Source organism: Heteronotia binoei, chromosome 3, assembly GCF_032191835.1.
Source record: "Heteronotia binoei isolate CCM8104 ecotype False Entrance Well chromosome 3, APGP_CSIRO_Hbin_v1, whole genome shotgun sequence".
In the NCBI taxonomy this organism is placed as follows: Eukaryota; Metazoa; Chordata; class Lepidosauria; order Squamata; family Gekkonidae; genus Heteronotia; species Heteronotia binoei.
This window is the reverse complement of record NC_083225.1, coordinates 162,138,323-162,159,280: the sequence shown is the minus strand read 5'-3', so window position 1 is coordinate 162,159,280 and position 20,958 is coordinate 162,138,323. Positions and strand designations below refer to the sequence as shown.

The 20,958-nt window shown below is 40.6% G+C and overlaps 1 protein-coding gene across 2 annotated transcripts in view; it reads right to left on the bottom strand.

Moving 5' to 3' along the window:
* Positions 1–20,958, bottom strand: part of ATP8A2 (ATPase phospholipid transporting 8A2) — a 499,041-nt gene that overhangs the window by 395,601 nt on the left and 82,482 nt on the right. Inside the window, exons 3-7 of one of the 2 annotated variants that reach the window (XM_060234774.1) lie at positions 11,886–11,985; positions 9,140–9,238; positions 4,599–4,644; positions 3,105–3,145; positions 842–915 (exon numbers count right to left, since the gene is read on the bottom strand). In XM_060234774.1, coding sequence (XP_060090757.1) covers positions 842–915; positions 3,105–3,145; positions 4,599–4,644; positions 9,140–9,238; positions 11,886–11,985 — 360 coding nt within the window. Of the gene's footprint in view, positions 1–841; positions 916–3,104; positions 3,146–4,598; positions 4,645–9,139; positions 9,239–11,885; positions 11,986–20,958 lie in introns of those variants that run through there. The other variant, XM_060234775.1, reaches the window with a different exon arrangement.

Here is a 20,958-nt window from a genome sequence, read left to right as displayed (position 1 = left end):
TGTCCCATCCAGGTCAGGGCATAATAGAGGAGCGCTCTCACACATGCTTCAGTGACCACTTCAGCAACCATTTGGATGTGGATTTGGCTACTTCACACAGTAAAATCCAGTTGCAAAGTGGATTGAAAGTGTATTGTGTGTGTGTGAAAGTGCCCTATAATATAATATGTAAATATAATGCAAATTATATATTTTGCCCTTGATATCAAGGATACCAGGAAATTTGGTCTTATATAGGTAGTAGTGCAGCAAAAAACATTTTGACAATAGAAAAAAGAGTCCAGTAGCACCTTAAAGACTAACAAAATATGTGATAGGGTATGAGCTTTCGTGAATCATTGCTCACTTCTTCAGATAAAACTAGAATGTGAGTCTATCTATCCTATATGTTGGAAAGTGGGGTGATTTTTCCAATATACTTTCCAATATATTGGACAGGTAGACTCACATTCTAGCTGTATCTGAAGAAGCGAGCAGTGACTCACAAAAACTTGTATCCTGCCACAAATTTAAAGTCCTTCAAGTGCCACCGGACTCTTACTGTTTTCTACTGCTACATACAGACTAACACAGCTACACATCTTGATCTATCTCCATTTTGACAAAGAAAAGCTACAAGTCTGGAAACGCCTGGGTGTGACCTGTGCTAGTAAGAGGGGAACAGTATGACATTTGGTAGAACTGAAATTGCTTAACTCTAAAGGCTATTTAGTTAAGATTTTTATTTTATTATTTGCAAGACACTTGGTAAATTTTTAACAACAAAAACAACCACAGTAATCTTTCTGCAGAGCCTCAGTTTAGCAGAACCATGGTTGCACACCCACTCAGAATATCTGACCTGGTAGATAAAATGATCATGTCTGCTGGGAGGTGTTGCCCATTGGTGACCTTGACAATATCTCCCACTGCCACCTAGTGATTCAGGGGCAGGAGTGCAGCAGCGTGAAAAGAGAAAATTAGTACAGAAAGAAAAAGGGAGAGAGACAGAATCCACCCACACTGTTATTTAGTCAGTCCTCCAGGCCCAGAGAAGAAAGCAATGGCATATCTTAATGGATATTCACAGCTCTTGGGATCTTTTACTCAACCAGTCAAGCTGTGTGACTGGAAAAAGCAGAGTGGACACTGATGCAATCACATCAGAAAAGGTATCCTCAGAAAAAAAAGGATCCAGGACATCAAGGAAATGGAGAGAGAAGGTGGAGCCAGTGTGTGCCATACAAGAACAGTCAGAGCCCAGAACTGCTTGACCAGCTCTGCCGTTTCCTGTTTCCTGGGGAACAAACCTTCTGATGATGGTGCTCAGGGATTTTTTTTTGCAGCAGGAACTCCTTTGCATATTAGTTCACACACCCCTGATGGAGCCAATCCTCCAAGAGCTTACAGGGCTCTTAGTACAGGGCCTACAGTAAGCCTTTGGAGGATTGGTTACATCAGGGGTGTGTGACCTAATATGCAAAGAGGTTTCTGCTACAATAAAGCCCTGATGGTGCTACTCCAGAGCCACCAATAGTTGACACCTGACACAACAAGGGTAAACTGGTATTTGCAGGGGCAAGCATAAATAAGTGTATGATTTTGACTTTTTTGGGGGGGGGGATATTCAAGAAGTATGCCTCACATCCTGTTGCATGCTTACACACATGAAACTCTACTCCATGCCGCTGCAGTATGTCAGATTACAAACCTGAATACAAATTAATCTGCTGAAACACAACTGAGTGTGGTAACATTTAAGTGGTCTGAAAAATAAAAGTCCTATTCTACTTTTTTGTCAGCTGTCTGACAAATCCACCGCAGAAGCTCTTTACACTTGCAAACTCACGTTTGCTTTGAGATTTTGAAGCATATTTTGTTTTCTGAAAGCCAAAACAATTTCTGTCTGGCCAAGACAATTCAAATCTTCTTTATCATTCATTTCTATCAACACACTCACTTGAGTCTTAGAAATTTGCATACTGTTAAACAGGTAGCCATACTGTACAGAACGTTATGCTGATTCAGTACAAAACTAAATTAAATATGTTTATTCTGTGCATTTATATTGGCCTTCCCTGCAGAATAAAACAAGAGGTATCAACGTGAGTTAAGAGGTGAACGATAGCCATGGTCTTCCTGGCTTGCAAGGTTTTTATCACTTCCTTGCTGTTGTGTAAATGGCATTTTATAAAATTAGGCTCAGGCAATGGTTTAGTGACTCTCTTTTGCAAAAAGATTTAAGGAAATTCATTTTTAATTGTGTGTTGGAATAGAAATTACAGCTATTCTGAGCATGTTTGAATATATGCAGAAGCCCGAGCTCTCTCCACTTGTGTAGCCAAAGACAGGATCTCCTGATAAACACTTCTTCACCAAGTTCTTCCTATCCATTCCTCTGTCCCCAGTGCTACAATATTTGCCTACATCCCAATCAGGCATTTTCAACAACAGTCTCCTTCCCATTAGAACAGCCTTCCAAAGAAGATAAGGCAAAGGAAGAAATGCAGTTTTGGAAGCTAATCTGTGCTGCGTTGTGGTTGCTTTTCTCAGGGGATACTCTATTGTCACTGGCATTTTGTTTTGGTTTTTAATTGTTTTTGCGCTGTGCCTTCTTTTTGCAGATGCAGTCTGTAAGGCATGTTGAACCCTCTTTAGGGTTGCAAGTCTCCAGGTGGTAGCAGGAAATCTCTTGGAAGGAGGGGGCAGAGATCACCCGGAGAAAATGGCAGCTTTGGAGGGTGAATTCTATGGCATTATACCCCATTGAGGTCCCTGCCCCCCCCCCCAGAATCCACCCCAAAATCTCCAGGTATTTCCCAACTAAGAGTTGGCAATCCTAACCCTCTTTGAAATGCAGGATATAAATATTTTAATTAAAATATTAAACAAATAATTGCTATAATGGAAGTTGCATATCTGCATTATTAATAAATACTAGTTTGGGAATGAAAAGAAGAAAAATCAGAATAAGTCCTGAAATGTACTTGAATGCTCTTATAAGATGTGGCAAAAGAGAACACTCAGCATCAATTTTGGTACCCCAACCCCAAAGAATACCAGTTCATCAAATACCCCTTCAAAAAGTAACTAATTCCTAGAGCGTATGTTAAAACAGTTCTTACCTCTTTCCACATAATGTTTTGCCACATTCCATTTCTTAAAACTGAAAAACAAAAAACACACACATCTTGTTTAACTTTTCCAGAGTTGATTATGAAATAATGAACATATCCTTTCCCACATTACTGGCTGGCAACTGATTTTGCTGAAGGACGAATCTTTGGGGGGGAAGTGTGGGTGGACAAGCAGAAGCCAGTCTGCCTCTCCCCACATTGTTTTACCAGAAAGTTTGCTGCAGCCAATGGCTTTCTCCTTCCCTTAGGGGCCTTGGTGGGTGGCAGGGCAGATTTATCCACACAACTGCTGTTGATTTCAACCTACATTGTTCTACTTCTTTGAAGTGGTAGATTGTTTTCTAGCAAAAAAGTGAAACTTGAGCTGAATGCTGTCTGTAGGTGCATATCAGCAGGGGGGAAACAACCCTTCTTATGCAACCCAACTGGCAGTGAATCCAAGAGTGCATAAAAATGGAAGTTGACAGTAATTGTATACATCAATGAAATTATTATCTCAGATATTGACTGCCTTTGCTTAAAATCATTTAAGGGAATGGAACCTCAGGTACTAATATAGTTCATTTCCAATGTATGTCTAATGTAAATTATTCTACATAATTGAAAATGATGGGATATTGCAGACAAGCATTGTCCCCTCCTCGTGTTTTTTTATTTTTCTAACAATTACTAATGTCTGTCTGTAGCTGTGGGACTTAGCTGTGGAAAGTTGCACATCTACTGCTAGTAGAAATCACTTCTCATCACAGCAAATCAGCCAACAGCCAAGACAGCAAATAAAAAGGAGCTAAATACAGAGCAAAAACAAATGATTAAAACAAGTTGTAAGAGAATGTATAATCGGATCATGGATTGTATTCTACCATGACACTCAAAGGGCAGCATATTTTATTGGCTCAGGATACATTCTATCATTGTTGGATGTGTTCCATTGGCACAGCTGTTCCATTGGCAGAATGCTCCTTTTTTCAATGAAACATGTATCCTTAGGTAGCTGGTAAGATTAATAATCCCACAACACATTTCAGTGGATGGTATCCTACTCCAGGTTGAAAGAATTTCCACTGATCTAAAAAGACTTCTTCCACTTGGCTCTTCTGTTGGAGCAAAAGACTCTTAAATTGAAGGAAGGCTCCTTAGATTAGAGTAGGGCTTCCAACACTGCTTGGTGAATTAGGATACAAGTCTTTATAATAACCAGACAAGGGATAAAATCTCCTGTCACTAAACACCACCATATTGCATTGAAAGAACTGGGTATTTACTATCAATCTGAAACCTTTTTTCATTTATTGTTCATTGAAGTTAGCACATGTCAACCAAGGTTTTTAAAGCAAATTCTTGGAATTTAATCATATTTTACTCATTTTAATACCCAAACTAAGAATAAAGTAATTATTCTATGAGTAGGTCTTTTCTTTCAAGTCACATGTGTGGGGTTGTAGGGTTTTATTTTTGAAAGAATGTAAAATATGACCTTACCAACTGTTTTCTTTTTGTTCACTGTACTGTCAGCTTTGTGTCTTTTCTATAAGGAAGCACAGAAATGGTTCATTAGATTCAGAATAAGTGACTACTATGCCAAAAAGTTAGAGCAAAGCAGGAGGACTCAAAGGCAAGGAGGATACAACTGTTCTTTCAAGGAATGTCAGTTTCTTTTTGTGTACAATAGGCAGAAAATTGGCAATTGTAACAAGGTTAAATAAAGTAACAAAGTCCAGTCCAAAGTACCCATCCTCCTTGCCCCATACAGTGCAGGGTGGTAGGAAGCAGATGCCTGCCTCTTCATCCTCCGACCATTGTCAAGCAAGGCAAAATGTGGCAGAAGGAAAAAGGTACAGGGTTGGGCCAGGCCCCAGACTGGGCTTGTCCAATAGAGGGAAGAGAGGAGGAAGCAGGCTTCCCACTGGGGTCTGGGACATATCTCAGAGTAAACCCGATGCCTCAGATGGGAGGCCAGGCAGCACGCTGCTGTTTTGGTTGATGCCCCTCAACTTCTGGCACCCTAAGCAGTCACCTAAGATCACCTACATCCCCCATTCTCTCATATTTCATGGCAAGCAGATGCATATACAATGAATTTTTGCAATGATATAATGAATATTGTAAGCACTTTATATTGTCTTCATAATCCTTGCAATCCAGCAAGGCACTGTTATCCCATGAGGGATGAGAAAGTAATGGTAATATTTGGTGTCAGTAACTGGGAAAAGAGCAGACCTCTGCTTCCAGGTATTTCACAAATGTGCCTGTGACTCTTTATGAGAGGCTCATGTAATTGGCACTTGGGTGGCTACAAGTGAATGCAAAATTCAAAGAATCAGCTTTCAGACTAACCACCTCCATGGGCTACCTGATGAAGCCAAAGAGATCTGCTAGCTCTAAAAAAGTGTTATAGAATTAAAGGATTATAACAGTCCTCCAAAGGGCCTCCCTCCAGTCCAAGGAGCTATTCTCCAATTTCAGTGGCTCATCGTCCAACAGAAGAGCTGCTTAAGTTGGAGGAAGGTACCTTAGCCTGGAGGAAGGCTTCAAACTTTGATCAGTGAAATGGGATGATGGGGGTAGGATTCACCGTCTGATTTTTAAAACTCTGTGTCTCTTTTCTCATAACCCTTTTAACATGCATAGTGTGTTCCTCCAACCCTTATTTTATATTATCCACACAGCAATCGTACGAGATAGGTCATTAATATTGCAATTTTACAGATGGGAACTGAGCATCAAACTACATGTTACATAGGAGATCCAAGATCAGTCCTCCAGATGTTTTCTTTAATGTTAAACTCATCCATAGGGGGAGTTGCAATCAAGATCAGGGTGTGGCGCCAAATCATAAGTGTAATCCCTTCCCTCCTCTCTCCCAAAAACTGCCTCTCCTCATCCAGTCACAGCAGGAAAAAAAGTGACTGGTACCTAAAAGTGCTGCACCACAGCAGCAATCCAGCCACCCTCCCCCTGTTCATATAAAATAAAGCACTTGGAAATCTGACCTCTGGTATCCCCTGTAATGTCTAGTTTCACCCTAAGACATCTGTGATGAGCACTGATCTGAACCTCATCTTTTTTTTTTTTTAAAGGTAGTCCCCTGTGCAAGCACCAGTCATTTCCAACTCTGGGGTGACGTCGCATCACGTTTTCATGGCAGACTTTTTAACAGGGTGGCTTGCCATTGCCTTCCCCAGTCATCTACACTCCACCCCCCCCAGCAAACTGGGTACTCATTTTGCTGACCTCGGCAGGATGGAAGGCTGAGTCAACCTTGAGCCTGCTACATGAACCCAGCTTCTGCCAGGACTGAACTCAGGTCGTGAGCAGAGAGCTCAGACTGCAGTACTGCAGCTTTACCATTCTGTGCCAAGCAGCTCTCCCAGGTCCTAAATCCAAATCCATGGGAGCACTGCAGATCATTTCTGGCTCTCTGCTTTGCATGCAAAACATTTCCCAATTTAGCTCTTCAAGCCACAGAATTGAGGTAGGAGCTCTAAGCCAGATTTAACATACTCTGTATCACGTTCCCAATGCATTTTAGAGGCAAAAAAACAAAAACAAAAACACAAGGTTGTGCCGGTAATTCTAAGGCTGTGCAGACACAGTGGAGCCCTTAGCAGAAATATCCCAGAGGACAAATTCTTTTAGTGACGTCACTTCACTAATGTTCAATCAAGATCCGATCTTAAAGGCAAAGATGAGAGGTTCTGTTTGCAAATAGATACCAGGCGAATTAGGCCAGGATCCAAAGGGGCCTGTGGAGAGCTTTTGCCCACACAGCAGTTTCTTCCAGACTTTCCTTTGCAAAGAAATCCCATACACCCTTCCCAAAACTCCAGGGATCTTTAGGAGTGGTTTCTAATATAATATAAAGACTTATGGTTGGAAGAAAAAAATGGGAGGCACCAATGGATGTGTACAGCAAATGGAATAGGCAATTGTGGAGTGTGGCAAGAAGGCATTTGTATTTCCACTCCAAGGATGCAGCTCTTAAGAAAGGCTCCTCTCTTGCAAAAAAAAAAATGCTGTCTGAATCCTGTGAGCTCCTTTATTTGCAACAGCACAATCTGACATTGTTTGATACACTTATTCCTCCAAAGAACTGTTTAACTATGATTCTTAGATTCCCACCTTCCTGGGAAGTTTATAAAACCAGCTGATCAGGTCACTCAGCTTCACTACAACACAATTACTGAACTTGCCTTTAGACCAACCTCTAGGCTTCCCAACTATGGCCAATAAAGCACAACTTCAGCATGACTTAGTTGTGCCTTCCTGGTCATTTTAAACTGCTGAAAGTTTGTAAAAATACCATAAACCTTCCTCTGAATTGAGATCTTGAAGATGGGCTCTACTCCAGGTATTTTTGTTATAGAAGTTGCAATCTATAAGGGACAGGGCCTTATTTGTGGTGGCCTGAAAATCCATGGGGCTAATTCCCTCCTGGGTTTTAAGAGGGAGGTTTTGTTCATCAGACAACTATAGTATGCTGCTGTTGTTCTATTAAAGTTTTACACCGTAAAGTTTTACACCATAATCCATTGATTCCAATGGGTTTAGACAGGAGTAATTTTACAAAGGATTACTCAGTCATTAGAATAACTGATTCAACATTTTTGACCAACTAAAGAGAAATGCCTAATTAACTGGGAAGCACATTATTTTTAGTTGTTAATTACATTTAATACAAAACCTGGGTTCAGCAGGTGGGGTAGGGCGGGATATAAATCGAATAAAATAAATAAAATAAAGGTGTCCTTTTTAGATGAAGCATTTCTCTCATGTAAGAAAGAATGCCTCTTCTAAAATGGTTGCTGGTCAACATTTTCATGTCTGTCTCGAAACAAAATGGTACTTTTCTCTTCAGAATTATTGATTTATTCATACACAAACTAGAGTAGACCAACAGGCCTGGACAAAACTGAAAAGGGTCATAAGAACATAAGAAGAGCCCTGCTGGATCAGACCAGGGGTCCATCTAGTCCAACATCCTGTTTCACACAGTGGCCAACCAGTTCCAGGGAAGGTCCAGGAGGGCACAGAGGCTGAGACCTTCCCCAGTGGTGCCTTCTGGGACTAGGATCCAGAGGTTTACCACCTCTGAATGTGCTGGCCCCCTTTAGTCATCAAATTCCCTAGTCACCATGGCTAGTAGCCACAGATAAACCTATCCTCCAATGAAAATTTTCCAGCACCCACACCACTTTGTGTAAGACACATAAAAGATGCCTTATACTGAATCAGTTGCTTGGTCCACTGAGGTCAGTATTGTCTCCTGAGACTGACAACAGCTCTCCAGGGTCTCAGGCAGAGGTCTTTCTATAGCTCACATGTTTGCCAAACAGCTGAAGATGCCAGGGATTGAACCTGGGACCTTCTGTATGCAAAACAGAGGCTCTTCCACTGGGCCTCCCAGTCAGGTCGCTGTCTTGTTCCTTTAGTGTGTGAAAATGTGCAGCCAAACCTTTAAATGGCATGGAGGTAAATAGCATTGCATTAAGCCTCTGTTAAAGAGGTAGGACATTTTTTTCTAGGTAGTTGGCAACTTTAATGCAAATATATATAGATTTAATCAATCAATCAACTGAAATTCATATTGACTGCCATGTCTTCAAGTGGGTGACAGCATTGTGTTTGTAGCCACCTTCAGCCAAGAGGAAAGGCAAGGTATAAATATTTTAATAAATAAATATACCTTTTAATATACACATTTTTAATGTTTGTTTGTTGTATTTGGAATGGTTTTATAAGCAGTTGTCCTTAGGCAGGAAACACAAGATTTAAAAAAAAAATCATATAAACAAATAGATCTTTACTAGTTCCCAGACATAATGGGGTCTCATACATGGGCCACGGCAACAGTCCTTTGTCTATCATGCAAGGTATCTATCATGGCTTTGCCTCCATCTGCCCAGCTTCACTCCCTGCCCCCAACCTCTTGCATCGCACAGCAGAGCTAATCTGAGATGAGCTGCAGAGGGTCTGGGACAGAATAGTGGCCTGTTTCCCTCAAATGCCTTAGACAGACTCACATAGTCTTCTATAATCTCTTTGATGCCAGCAACGGTTAGAATAAATAGCAATGGCACCAAGGTGGTATATCTTCCAGTTGGGGAGACATCTGGAATTTGCTGAAAAGGAACAAAAAGAAGTTAAAAATAAAGATTACAGAGCAGGATGGTTATACCAAAATAGGTTTTTTTTATTCTGAGAATGCATTGAAAAGCAAATGAACATATTAAAAGCCATTTTAGAAACAGGAAGTAAGGAATTTAGAACTGAGGTAGACTACTTAACCCTTCCAATCCCTGCTGCTTCTCTGTTCCAAATTGCTCTTCCCCCCACCCTCCATTGGTGTTCTTCAGTGGGGCTCTGAGCATGATGGAAATCTGCCTTGGTGGAATAATCTGGAGCCAAGAAGCAGCAGGTGGTAAAACAGTCAAGCATCCCTCTCACATGCACACTACATCTCCATTTTAAATGCTGTAATTTTTTTTTTAAAAAAAACCCTCCTGTATATATGTGTGTGTGTGTGTGTGTGTGTGTGTGTGAAATGTGCAATTAATTGAACCTAGGAAGCTACAAAGGCCATATAGGGACATAGAACACTGACTCCTGCGACTGGCAGCCACAGTTAAAGTCTTAATTGGTCAGGCCTGGTATAAATATTTATATAGACACCATTATACAGATGATCTGTACTGTGGTACTCTAGGTTTTGCCACACTGGTATAAATATTAGCAGCATGGCTTTGTGACTTCGTTTTGCAACACGGCAGTACCTGATGCACCCCAACCTGGCTCTAAGAGTATTCATAAAACAACAAGCTCAAAGCAGAACTACTAATCAGAGGTGATCAGACAGAAGGCATTGGAGGAAGCTGCCCTGTGCTGTGAGAGGGGAGCTCATGGCCCCTCCCCCTGATGGAAGGGAAATGAAGAGGAAGAGCAGGCAAGATCCTGACACCTGCCATGCTCATCCCTTCTGGCTCTTGGATAGCTGGTTCAGCATTAGCAGCCACCATGCACACATGTCCCTTCTGAGGCTTGAGCAGCAGCTAGTTTGGTGTCCACTACACTCTTAAATTGAATTAAATATAAAAATAAACTCTTCTGCTCTCCCTGTGGCTCAGGCATCAGTTGGCCAGTTGGGCTCCCTTGCCCACCTACCTACTTTGCACAAGATGAAGGCTGTCCCTGTGAGATGAAGGCGGTGATTCTGTAGCCTCCTCCTGGACCCTTTTCCAGGGCCCCAGGATCATTTAAGACTGCCTCTGCTATCAACTGCCTAGCCTCGTTCTTTTTTTTTAGAATTTCAAACATCTTAACAATAAAATGAAATCCCACATACATAAAATCAAATAGAACACAACAATTACAGTGGAGCAAAAACTGCAGGCATGATGTTAAGCCCTATGCTCATTAAAACCAGCAAACAAAATACAGTTTCAGGAAATATATATTGAACAATCATGAAAAAAGGAAACTATATTTGAAGGGAATTTCCCCACCTTTATGATAATAGGAATCACTTGTCCCGCATCCACATAGCCTGAATCTGTTGGGTTAACCATTAAAGAGATCTTCTCCATAACCAGAAGGTCCCATGTTTTAACTTTCCACAATATTAAAGACTAAGGTTTACCCTTTTTCCAGTTTGTTACAATACACAAATGAGCCGTCACCAGTAAAGCTGAAATAAGCTTAAGCTTTGATGTATCAATATCCTTACAAGAAGGTAAATCCAAAGATAGCCATTTGGAATCTAGTCCTAACTTTAGATTACAGATATTATGAATCATGGTAAGTACACTGTTCCAAAACCCTTGAATGGATGGGCATTGCCACCAATAATGACAGAAATATCCCACCTGTATACATTTTCCCAACCTACATTTGGAATCTTTCCACAGAAATGCCACCTTTGTAGGGTAAGATACCATCTCAATCAAATTTTGAAAGATAAAAGTTGAATATTTAATGTCTCTGAGATGAATGCATATGATGTCCACACCTTATGCCAGTCATTATCAGTTAAGGAAACCCAAAGGTCTCTCTCCCATATATTCATAACTGTTACTCTATTCTTATGAATGGTTTAAGTTAACATAGAGGACCGTTTTGAAATAATGCCTTTATCTGCCAGATCAGCGGCAAGCACCTGTTTTTCAAACACAGTATCTGCCCTTCTGTTGACTTTAGTAAAATCTATAGTACAATAAATATTTCTAAGTTGAAAATACAAGACCAAGGAATTTTCAAGCCCTGAAAGTTTCTTTCCAGAATTTCTTTTCCTAAGAAATGAGTTTTAGATTGTAAATTTTGATATCTATAACAACCATGGTGAAGCCCTTCAGAGGTTGCATTTGTTTGCTTTCCTGGTGAAAAACACTCCTGACCAAGAAATGCTGCAGCTATAGTTTTCCAGGGCAGTTACATCCAATATCTTAAACCCAGCTCACTAAATGCTTCCACAGGTCTTATACAAGGTTCACACTTCCTCCAGGTTTATTGGGTGGACTTGGCATTGTACATCTATGAATACAGCACCCATAACATCAATACAAGAGCGCACACATGTATTCACATGCTCCCTCCTAGGAGAGGGAGTGTAACACAACTTTTACGTATGCCTAAGCCCCACTTAGAACCAGCAAGGCTAAAACCAATGTGAAGGAACAGCACTATTCCAGGCCATTCACAATTGTAATTGTGTTAAAGAAAGGCATAACAGACATGGTCATTTTAATTTAATGTGTTTAAGTGACAGAGGCATACCTGCAATAAGGCAATGAAAAGGAAGAAAGCGTTAGCAGCCTTTCTGATCTGCTCATACAAGAATCGAGGTAGAAATGTCACCACACTGTACTTGGCTGTGCTGCAGGTTTTCAGAAATGAAAAAAGAAGACTGAGTTAAAGGTCAATAAGAAGAAAAGTGGAGCAAGTTGTTCAGTATTAAATTAAACTAGTGGCCTGAAGCTCAAGATCAGCTGGTCATTTTAAATTAATATATGTGAACTTCACAACCCCTTTAGCTCTGCAATGCATGCCCTTTTTATTACATATTTCTTTGTGATATGCATAAAACCAAAGGCTTATACAATATAGCTGTGCAATCCCAATAGAGTTACCCTGTTCTAAGTCCATTTAACTCAACATGCTTAGAAGGGTGTAACACTGCTTTGGACTGCACTGTAACCTAGACAAAAAGAATGCACAATCATTTAAATACTTATTCTAAATTACAATCTTACATTTTAAAACATCAGGTAAGATTCAGCCAGAAAGAGTCAACATTCAGTACTGAACCTTTGTTGAATCAGTGATGGTCAGCTTTCAGTTACCTTCCAAGAACTCCTGTAAAGTTGGCATGCAGCTCTCCTCTCTTCTAATGCTTCCATCTATGTTCCTGTATTCCTTTAATTGGTCCCTCCACTCCCTATCCTACTTCCACTACCCTATGAATTTCTTATGAGCCAATATAAGGGTCACATGAAGCTCCATTCTACTGAGAGAGACCATCAGCCTACCAAGCTCAGTATTGTTTATTCTTGCGGGCAAGCAGCTCTCCAAGTTCTTAAGCAAGGGTTTCTACATCCCCTACTGCCTGATCTCCCCCCCCCCCAAAAAAAAGCAAAGCTGATGCTCCACTACTGACCTTGCTGTTTACAAAAACAAGCAGGGTGCCTCTAGTTTCTTCCTTCCTCCCTTTTTAAAGACCCAAGTAGCTCAGCCAACGGCAGTCCATGATCCTTCAAACTGCCCAGCCCATCCATTACTTGCAGGCTGCTCAGCCAATCACTGCTAGAGGCTTCATCACTGCCATCAACATAAAATCCTTCCTGTGAGACCATATAGATTTTATAAACAGCCATAATATTGTCCCAGGTAGTTCCAATTTGTTTTGAGGAAATATTGAAGAACCAAAGGGCTGGAACACTTTCCCTATGAAGAAAGGTTGAAACGCTTGGGACTCTTTAGCTTGAAGAAACGTCAACTGCGGGGTGACATGATAGAGGTTTACAAGATAATGCATGGGATGGAGAAAGCAGAGAAAGAAGTACTTTTCGCCCTTTCTCACAATACAAGAACTCGTGGGCATTCGATGAAATTGCTGAGCAGACAGGTTAAAACGGATAAAAGGAAGTACTTCTTCACCCAAAGGGTGATTAACATGTGGAATTCACTGCCACAGGAGGTGGTGGCGGCCACAAGCATAGCCACCTTCAAGAGGGGTTTAGATAAAAATATGGAGCAGAGGTCCATCAGTGGCTATTAGCCACAGTGTGTGTGTGTGTGTGTGTGTGTGTGTGTGTGTGTATATATATATATATATATATATATATATATATATATATATATATATATATATATATATATATAAATTTGCCACTGTGTGACACAGAGTTGGACTGGATGGGCCATTGGCCTGATCTAACATGGCTTCTCTTATGTTCTTATGTTCAAAGGTGGATTTTATATTTTTGCACTAGAAAATAAGCAACAACATAATTCTCCCTCTCTCAAGACAAACTCTACAGGACACCTTAAAAACTGGTTCCCAGTCTCTGCAACTAACAAACCACTTCTTGCTTGTTCAACAAAACCATACCAACATACTGTAAATTTACAAGACAAATTCAGAACCATGGAGAGCTCCCTTCCAATAGTGTATTATTTTATATCCTCAACTGTATTTTACCAGCACTATGGAGATGCTGTGGAAAACAGCATCCTTCAATCAAATTCTTGTGCCTCATACTATGTAGAAGTAGTCACTGTATGAGACAACATCATACAACATCATGCCAAGAGTTCAGAAAATTCATCTGATTGTGTCACTTCACAACAAGAATATTCCTGTATGTTATGGGTGAAGAACTGAATGTGTGGTATATGCAATATGAATTCACAGTATTAGATGCAGTAAGAACACAGGGTGAGGGAACAAATAAGCAGTCCTTCAATGTACAGCACAACTATCCTAAAATAACCAAATAATAAAAAATGATGTACTAAGCATGACATCATGCTAGTCACCTTGTAATGCTATCTTAGCTATTTTTGAAAATCTGAGTCCTTGTCCATATCCACTGTTATAAAATATACCTGGGTTTCCTCTCCGTCTGATAACTAAACCAAGAAAACAACATGTTCTCTAAAGTTAGACCAGCAGGCACAGAAGACTGCTGCTGCTCATTTGATGTGATTTGTTGATGATCTAGTCCCATGTTCATTTTAGGATCATGATTTGAACCTCCAAACCTGGTGTTTGCTCTTACAGTGTTCCTTTTTAAGAACTCCTTCTATGTTGAGGTTTTATTTTGGAAGGACTATTTAATGGCTTTAAGGTATCTTGGATTCTTTTTTTGAAAAAGAAAAGGGTGAGGTGAACAGTACATAAACAAATGGATGCTCATTTAGACAAAAATTTGCTCTGACATTATAACGCCTGTTGTCAATGAATATTAAAAGAAAAGATTTGTTTTACCAAACATTTGCATTGTTATGAAGTTTGCTCAGCACCCCCTTTGCTTTGCTATTTCTTCTCAGTGTCCTTTTCTGTCATCTTTGCCCACCTTCCCATCTAATCCTGTTGGCTACACTGACTCGACTGATTCTGTCTACCATTCTACACAATATCATATCACATCTAGTATTGTTACATCATCAGCAAAATCATATGGGTTGAGTTATGGCAGAAAATCAGATTAAACAACAGTGAGGTCAAGAAATGCCAGTGAGAGCAAAGAAGAAAATAAATGGCTCTGAGAAGAAGCAACAAAAGATCACCAAAGAGCTTTGAAAAATGCAATGTTTCTAAAATTTGCCAGAGACAGGAGACATTTTTCATCACTCAAAAATGAACTGGGCAGGGCTTTTTTGGTGACAGCATTCACTGTAATGGTGTACCACCATCTTTTGGGGGGTCCTCCCATGTCTTGAGGGGAGAACAGGTGGATATCAGTGCAACTTTATACTGATTGATTGGTTCAAATCATTTATATCCTGCCTTTCTCCCCAAAGGAGACCCAAAGCAGCATACATCATTCTCTCCTCCATTTTATCTTTACAACCACCCTATGAGCTAGGTTAAGCTGAGAGAGTGAGACACTGGCCCAAGGTCACCCAGCAAGCTTTCATGGCACAAAAGGGGACTCGAGTCCAGGTCTCCCAGATACTACTTCTACACTCTTAACCACTATACCACACTGTTGCATATATGAGTATATTTGAACCTTATGTTTAGCCATCCTCTACATGCAGAAGATATCTTCCATTCACTGTGCTCAGCTGCACCCCATGAAGCCCTCCAAGGACTGTGCCTTGGGGAAAGGACTGTGACCTGAGCAATGTCATATGAAAGGTTTAGTGTGGCTTATTATACTACTATACCTTGACCTGGACATATCAGATCTTGCAAGCTAAGTACGTTCAGTCCTAAAATATTTGGATGGAAGACTGCCAAGGAAGTCCAGAGTCTCCATGCAGAGTGAGGGAATGGCAAACCACCTCTGAACATCTCTTAGCTAGAAAATCCTACCAGATTGCCACAAGTCAGCTGTGACTTGCTGGCATGTTCCACCACATCACACTGTTATACCTGTTTAGAGTGTCTTTTGTTATAATCTTCCTTGGGCACTACTCTGCAAGAAAAAGGCAGAGTAAAAGGATTTTAAAATAAGCAGGGACAGTGAAACTAAATTAAAAATGTATTTTCCTTCCATAAAGGTCCCCAGAAGCAGGAAAACAGCAGGAGAACCAACCTGTCATGGCACTGCATGAATTCTTGTGCAAGCCTTTGCAGAACGGTGCTAGTAGCTGTTTACCTGTTTCCAACACACTGGGTAGTAGCCTACGTTGTCTTAGAGGAAATTCTTTCATCTTAAGCAGCCTTCCTCCAACTAAAAGGACCCTTCCAGGTTTCTGAGGCTGGAAGAAGGCTTCAGCTTTTGACAGACCATCAAGTGGACCCCAAACTCAGCAAATCAACTCTTTCCAATTAAATTTTGACAAACCAGAGCTCAAAATCTGGAGTTTTTTTAAAAAAATAGGTGATTTCACTTCTGTTTCATACTAATGCATTTCCTCATTATGGCTGGCACTATAAACAGTAATGAGAAATCTTTACCCTTTATGAACTACCCCCTGTTGGCTGTGCCATGCAAGCTTCTTCTAGAACACTCTCAGAGAAATCAATGAAAACTATTTTGGAGTTAATAGTATGTGGTATAATACCAACATGGATTGATGGAGGCTTTTATTACTCCCCGCAAATGCTTGCACACTTATCAAGCTTGACCAGAACCAATTTCATATTGTTCAGCTTCAATGTGAGATTTATACTCCAAACCTTTGGATGTTCTATCCAATATAGAGCGCAGTGTACATACCAGCAGCATGTGCATGTTATTTATTCACTGGATTCAGCCACCTAACTCTGCACTGAAGCCCCCATTGGTCCCACACGGAATGGACAATGGGGAAGCTCTATGACTGTCTCATAGCAAGAAACTGAAGCATGAAGACAGTCCATTTCTATACATTTGCCAAACAGAATTAACAAATCTATATCTATAAAAAACAAACAGGTCAGTGCCATCCTAGGCATACATGATATCAGCACACTGGAATACATGGAGTGGGGAAATATACTAGTAGTGATCTATGGGGCAAACTCTATTCCCCCCCCAGTATCCAGATAAGGGAGGGATCAGTAACACTGCTAACTGTGTAAGGCCTTTAACTACAGGGGTTGAAGAAGAACTTGTCCCTGTGTAAAAACTTTGATCTCTCCAAAAAAGAATGATCCTCATGAGCAAAATGGCTTAAAGCAGCTTCTTCTGTTGTGATCTCCAGTGGTTTTTAGGCCTTATACACTCACAACTGCCTCCATTAACTATAAAAATTATTCACACACACACCCCCAAAAAAGACAGAGATCTTGACATAAGTTTGGTGACATCATCTCATTCATTCTAAGCTTGACCTTCTGACTTGGAGTTGCAGCTGGTTGTGTCTACAGCCATAGGTGGAGCATCTTTTCCTATCCCAGTAGTTGAAAGCATTGTCAAAGTAGGTAGGAAAGTGAGATGGGAGTGACATCTCATTTCCATTGAGTGGACATAATTCTAAGAATGAAGATGCTAAATATGATTCAGGTTTATCTCTGATCTCCATAATACAAACCTATTCTTGCAGCAAAGTCAGTGTTCCAAAGGTTTCTAAAATGGCTGAAGTATCTGTTAGAAGCAAACCTTCATTCTTAGGAGCTGGTATTTCTCCAGACAAATGAAAAGTCTGATTTCTTAAGCCATGGAAAAGTCTAGTTCCCTAGGTTGAATTCTATGCCTCTCCCACTAGGGAACAAGGAAGTCACCTACTAGGTAAGAAGTGGTCATTTGAACAACCAGTTTTAGAGAGAGCAATGGGGAGAAGGCTCAAGAAAATCTGGTTGAGGATCAGATGCAGTCTGTAGGCCACCAGATTGCCATCTCTGTTTTAAATAATCATCTTACTTATATCTGTCAAAGTTTATCATCACTTCCCATTTCAGACAGTTGCCAGTTCATCTGCAATGCATGTGAATAGCAGCACACGTTTTAATCTTGCCTCCTTAACAGATGATTGAAGAGAGAGAAAAATCAAAATATTGTTGACATATTTTCAGAGTCATTTGCAAGATATGCTGCACTGCAGACCAGTGGTGTAACAATGTGTGAACATAATTTTTTTTAATGATCAGCCAAAGAAAACAGCCTCCTCAATAACTCGCTGAACAGACAATTTTGTCTCAGGACTATTCGTGAATAAATCTGGCATAGATCTTGTAGAATTGCTCATGTAGCAGCTACCACCATATGGAGAGAGTTTTCTGCACAGGTGCTTTCTGTGTGTATGGAAGGGTACTGATTTCTCAATGCCATCATAAAAAGGCACCAAGCACAATCCTCTCTTGATGACATCCTCTCTAGCCTCTTATGAGGATCAATTAGGCTGCTGAATATTTTATTTGCTGGTTTTTATACTATTTTATGCTTTTTGTCTTTTTATTGGCTGGATTTTAATGGTTGTTAATTTTAATGATGTTTTTATGTAACAACTTTTATTATCTGTTATTACTGTATCATGTTTTCCATTGTATAATTTTCTAAATAACAAATAGCTTGCCACATGGGGCAATAACACTATACAATCCAGCCCTAATAGTCCAATCCACAAATTAGAGTTGACAAATCCAGATTGGAAATACCAAGATATTCAGAGGCAGTGGCTGAAGAGTGTGGAGTCTGGGGACAGGAGGGAGTTCATCAGGGGTGGGAGGTCACAGAGTGCCCTCTGAAGCTGTCCTTCTCTCCAGGACATGTTTAGGTCTGGTGGCTGTACCTAAAAACCACCTGGAAGCAAATGTCAAACTTGGAAGGCTGTCCAAAGAGCATAACTGGCACATGAGAATGTACCAGGAGATCTGGTTCAAGAAATATTATATATAATAAGACAGTAGATTAATATGGTAAACTTGAAGATTCAGATTGGGAAACAGCCATATTTTTGAATTCTCATGCAAACCAAGGTAATTTTTTTTTAAAAAATCTCCCCATGCAGCAAATGTGCACCTCCAAGAAAAAGTGTACCAAAACTCCTCTCCCTGATTTACTTGTTTACTGCATGCAGGGATGGTTGTGCTTTTTTCAAGTATATGAACACGCAGCTGGAGTGATACAGCAGAATTTTAACACATCAATTGGCCGTCTCATTCTGCATCTAAAATTATTCTCAGCTCTAACTCCTCAACTTTGGGGTACAAGTGATGAAATGTCTTTAGTCCTGCCATCCTAGCTACAGAAAGTTTAATGCTAAAAAGCTTCACCTTGCCCATTATGCATGCCCTATCCCAAAACAAAAAATTAACTAGAAAATAAATTTGAATTTTTAAATGATTATAAAGGGCAAAGTTTGCAGAACCATGGGGGATGGGGAAACACTTTCATATTTCATATATCAAAGCAAGAGAATGGAACAGAAGAAGTGGTTTTAGAAACTGCTGGCTCCATATTCCAAGTAAATACTTTACAAAGGATTGCAATTGCTTTGAACAGCATACAAAGCAACCCTGGTGAAAATCAATCCCCCCCATTTGTATTTAAGAAAGTATGTTAATAAAAGGCACTATGTAGTGTTGTTTGAAACTTCAATGAAACCAAAACCTAAGCAATAAATATGTGATTTTAAGGCCTTTTTCTGGCACTGAACTTTATTACCATCTTCAGGTAATGCTGGCCCTGCATTTTTTTGTTTTTGAACTTATAATGTAAAATGATTAGAGTCTAAAAATGATTTCTAAGCACCCAAGACAGACTTTCTTTCTGACCTTGGAGACAAGGTATAACAAGCTAGAGGATGGATGGTCTCTACAGCACCACCTCTATAAGCAGAATTGGTGCAGGATCAGAGCTGAAAATGAGATGTGGGAAGGATGATCTGGCAAACACTTCAAAACTTCAAAATAGCAATCAAAACATAATATTTTTAATTATAACTTTTGAAAGAGCCACGGCAGCTCAGGATAACTAAAACCAACTAACCTCAAGAACTAATTAGCTAATAAAAAGTCTGGCAAGGAAAAGGGGCTTTAACCATACTTCTAAAAAGTCAAGCAGGATAATGCTTAATGTGCCTCACAGGCACATTACCACTGGAGCCATCAATGAAAAGGCCCTGCTGGGTGTGGCCACCCACTGAACCTCATGACAGTGGTTATACCTGACTGGGCCTTACTAGATAGCTTTGGCATGTCTGTAAGCTCGTATGTAAAATCTATGCATGCCCTGTTACAATTGACATGCTCATGACTTCCTGCATGGCTGTTGCCTTCTTTGCAGGGATGTTATTAATGAAGTGGGTCTCTGCCTCTGCTTCCATGGACATGGCAGGAGAAATCTTGTTGAGGCACAGCCAGAACTAAAACACAACAACTGAATGCTGTCTATTAACAGATCTCAAAAATCAAACCCCATCATTCTGCAGAGCAATGTTTTTCCACTGCAATAATGAAGACTGATCCTCAAATTCATATGAAGTATGTTCACCAACAGGTGACTTTACCAAGCCTGCTGCTACCACCATTTATTTATCCTATAGACATTAAACTGATTTCATCTTGGCAAATCTGAACTCCCTGATTAGTGGTGACTGGATGGGACTGCACTGCATCAACCTTTGGCCCATCAAACTATCAATCAAGAGTACTTGCGTGCCATTGGTTCAGTCAGCTCCTCTCTCCTGCCCAAGTGGCTGTTGCTACCCAGCAAAGCTGGTTCTGTCAGTGAAAGGCAAACGACCTTAGTTCTGGCACTTACTGGTTCTCCCTACTCTCCCATTGCCTGAGCCGCCTGTCGCATTGATTCACAGAGGAGAGAAAGAAAGCCTTCCTTCAATTGGCTGATGGAGGGAGGAGGAGGGAGACACCCAGAGAAAGTTAGAGAGAATGTGTTGGTGTGAAAGGCATCACTACGGGCTTCTGAGGTAAAACTCATTGGGGCCAGTCCTGACTATGGCTGCCAGTTCCAGGTTGGTGGGAAATTCCTGGAGATTCTGTGGTGGAGTTTCAGGAGGGCATAGGAGTTACAGCTTCAGAGCAGGGTCTGCCAGACACAGGTTCTTGCTGTGGAAGCTGACTGGATGATTTCAGACCAGTCACAGACTTCCAGCCTAACCTACCACAAAGGGTTGTGAGAGGAGAACGATTTAATCTGCCTTGGTCCCCCCCCTTCACTGTGGAGAAAGACTGTCCTTTTCCTATGTAGAGGCTGCTGGGAGGGGGAAGGCGATGGAAAGCTGAAGTCAGAAG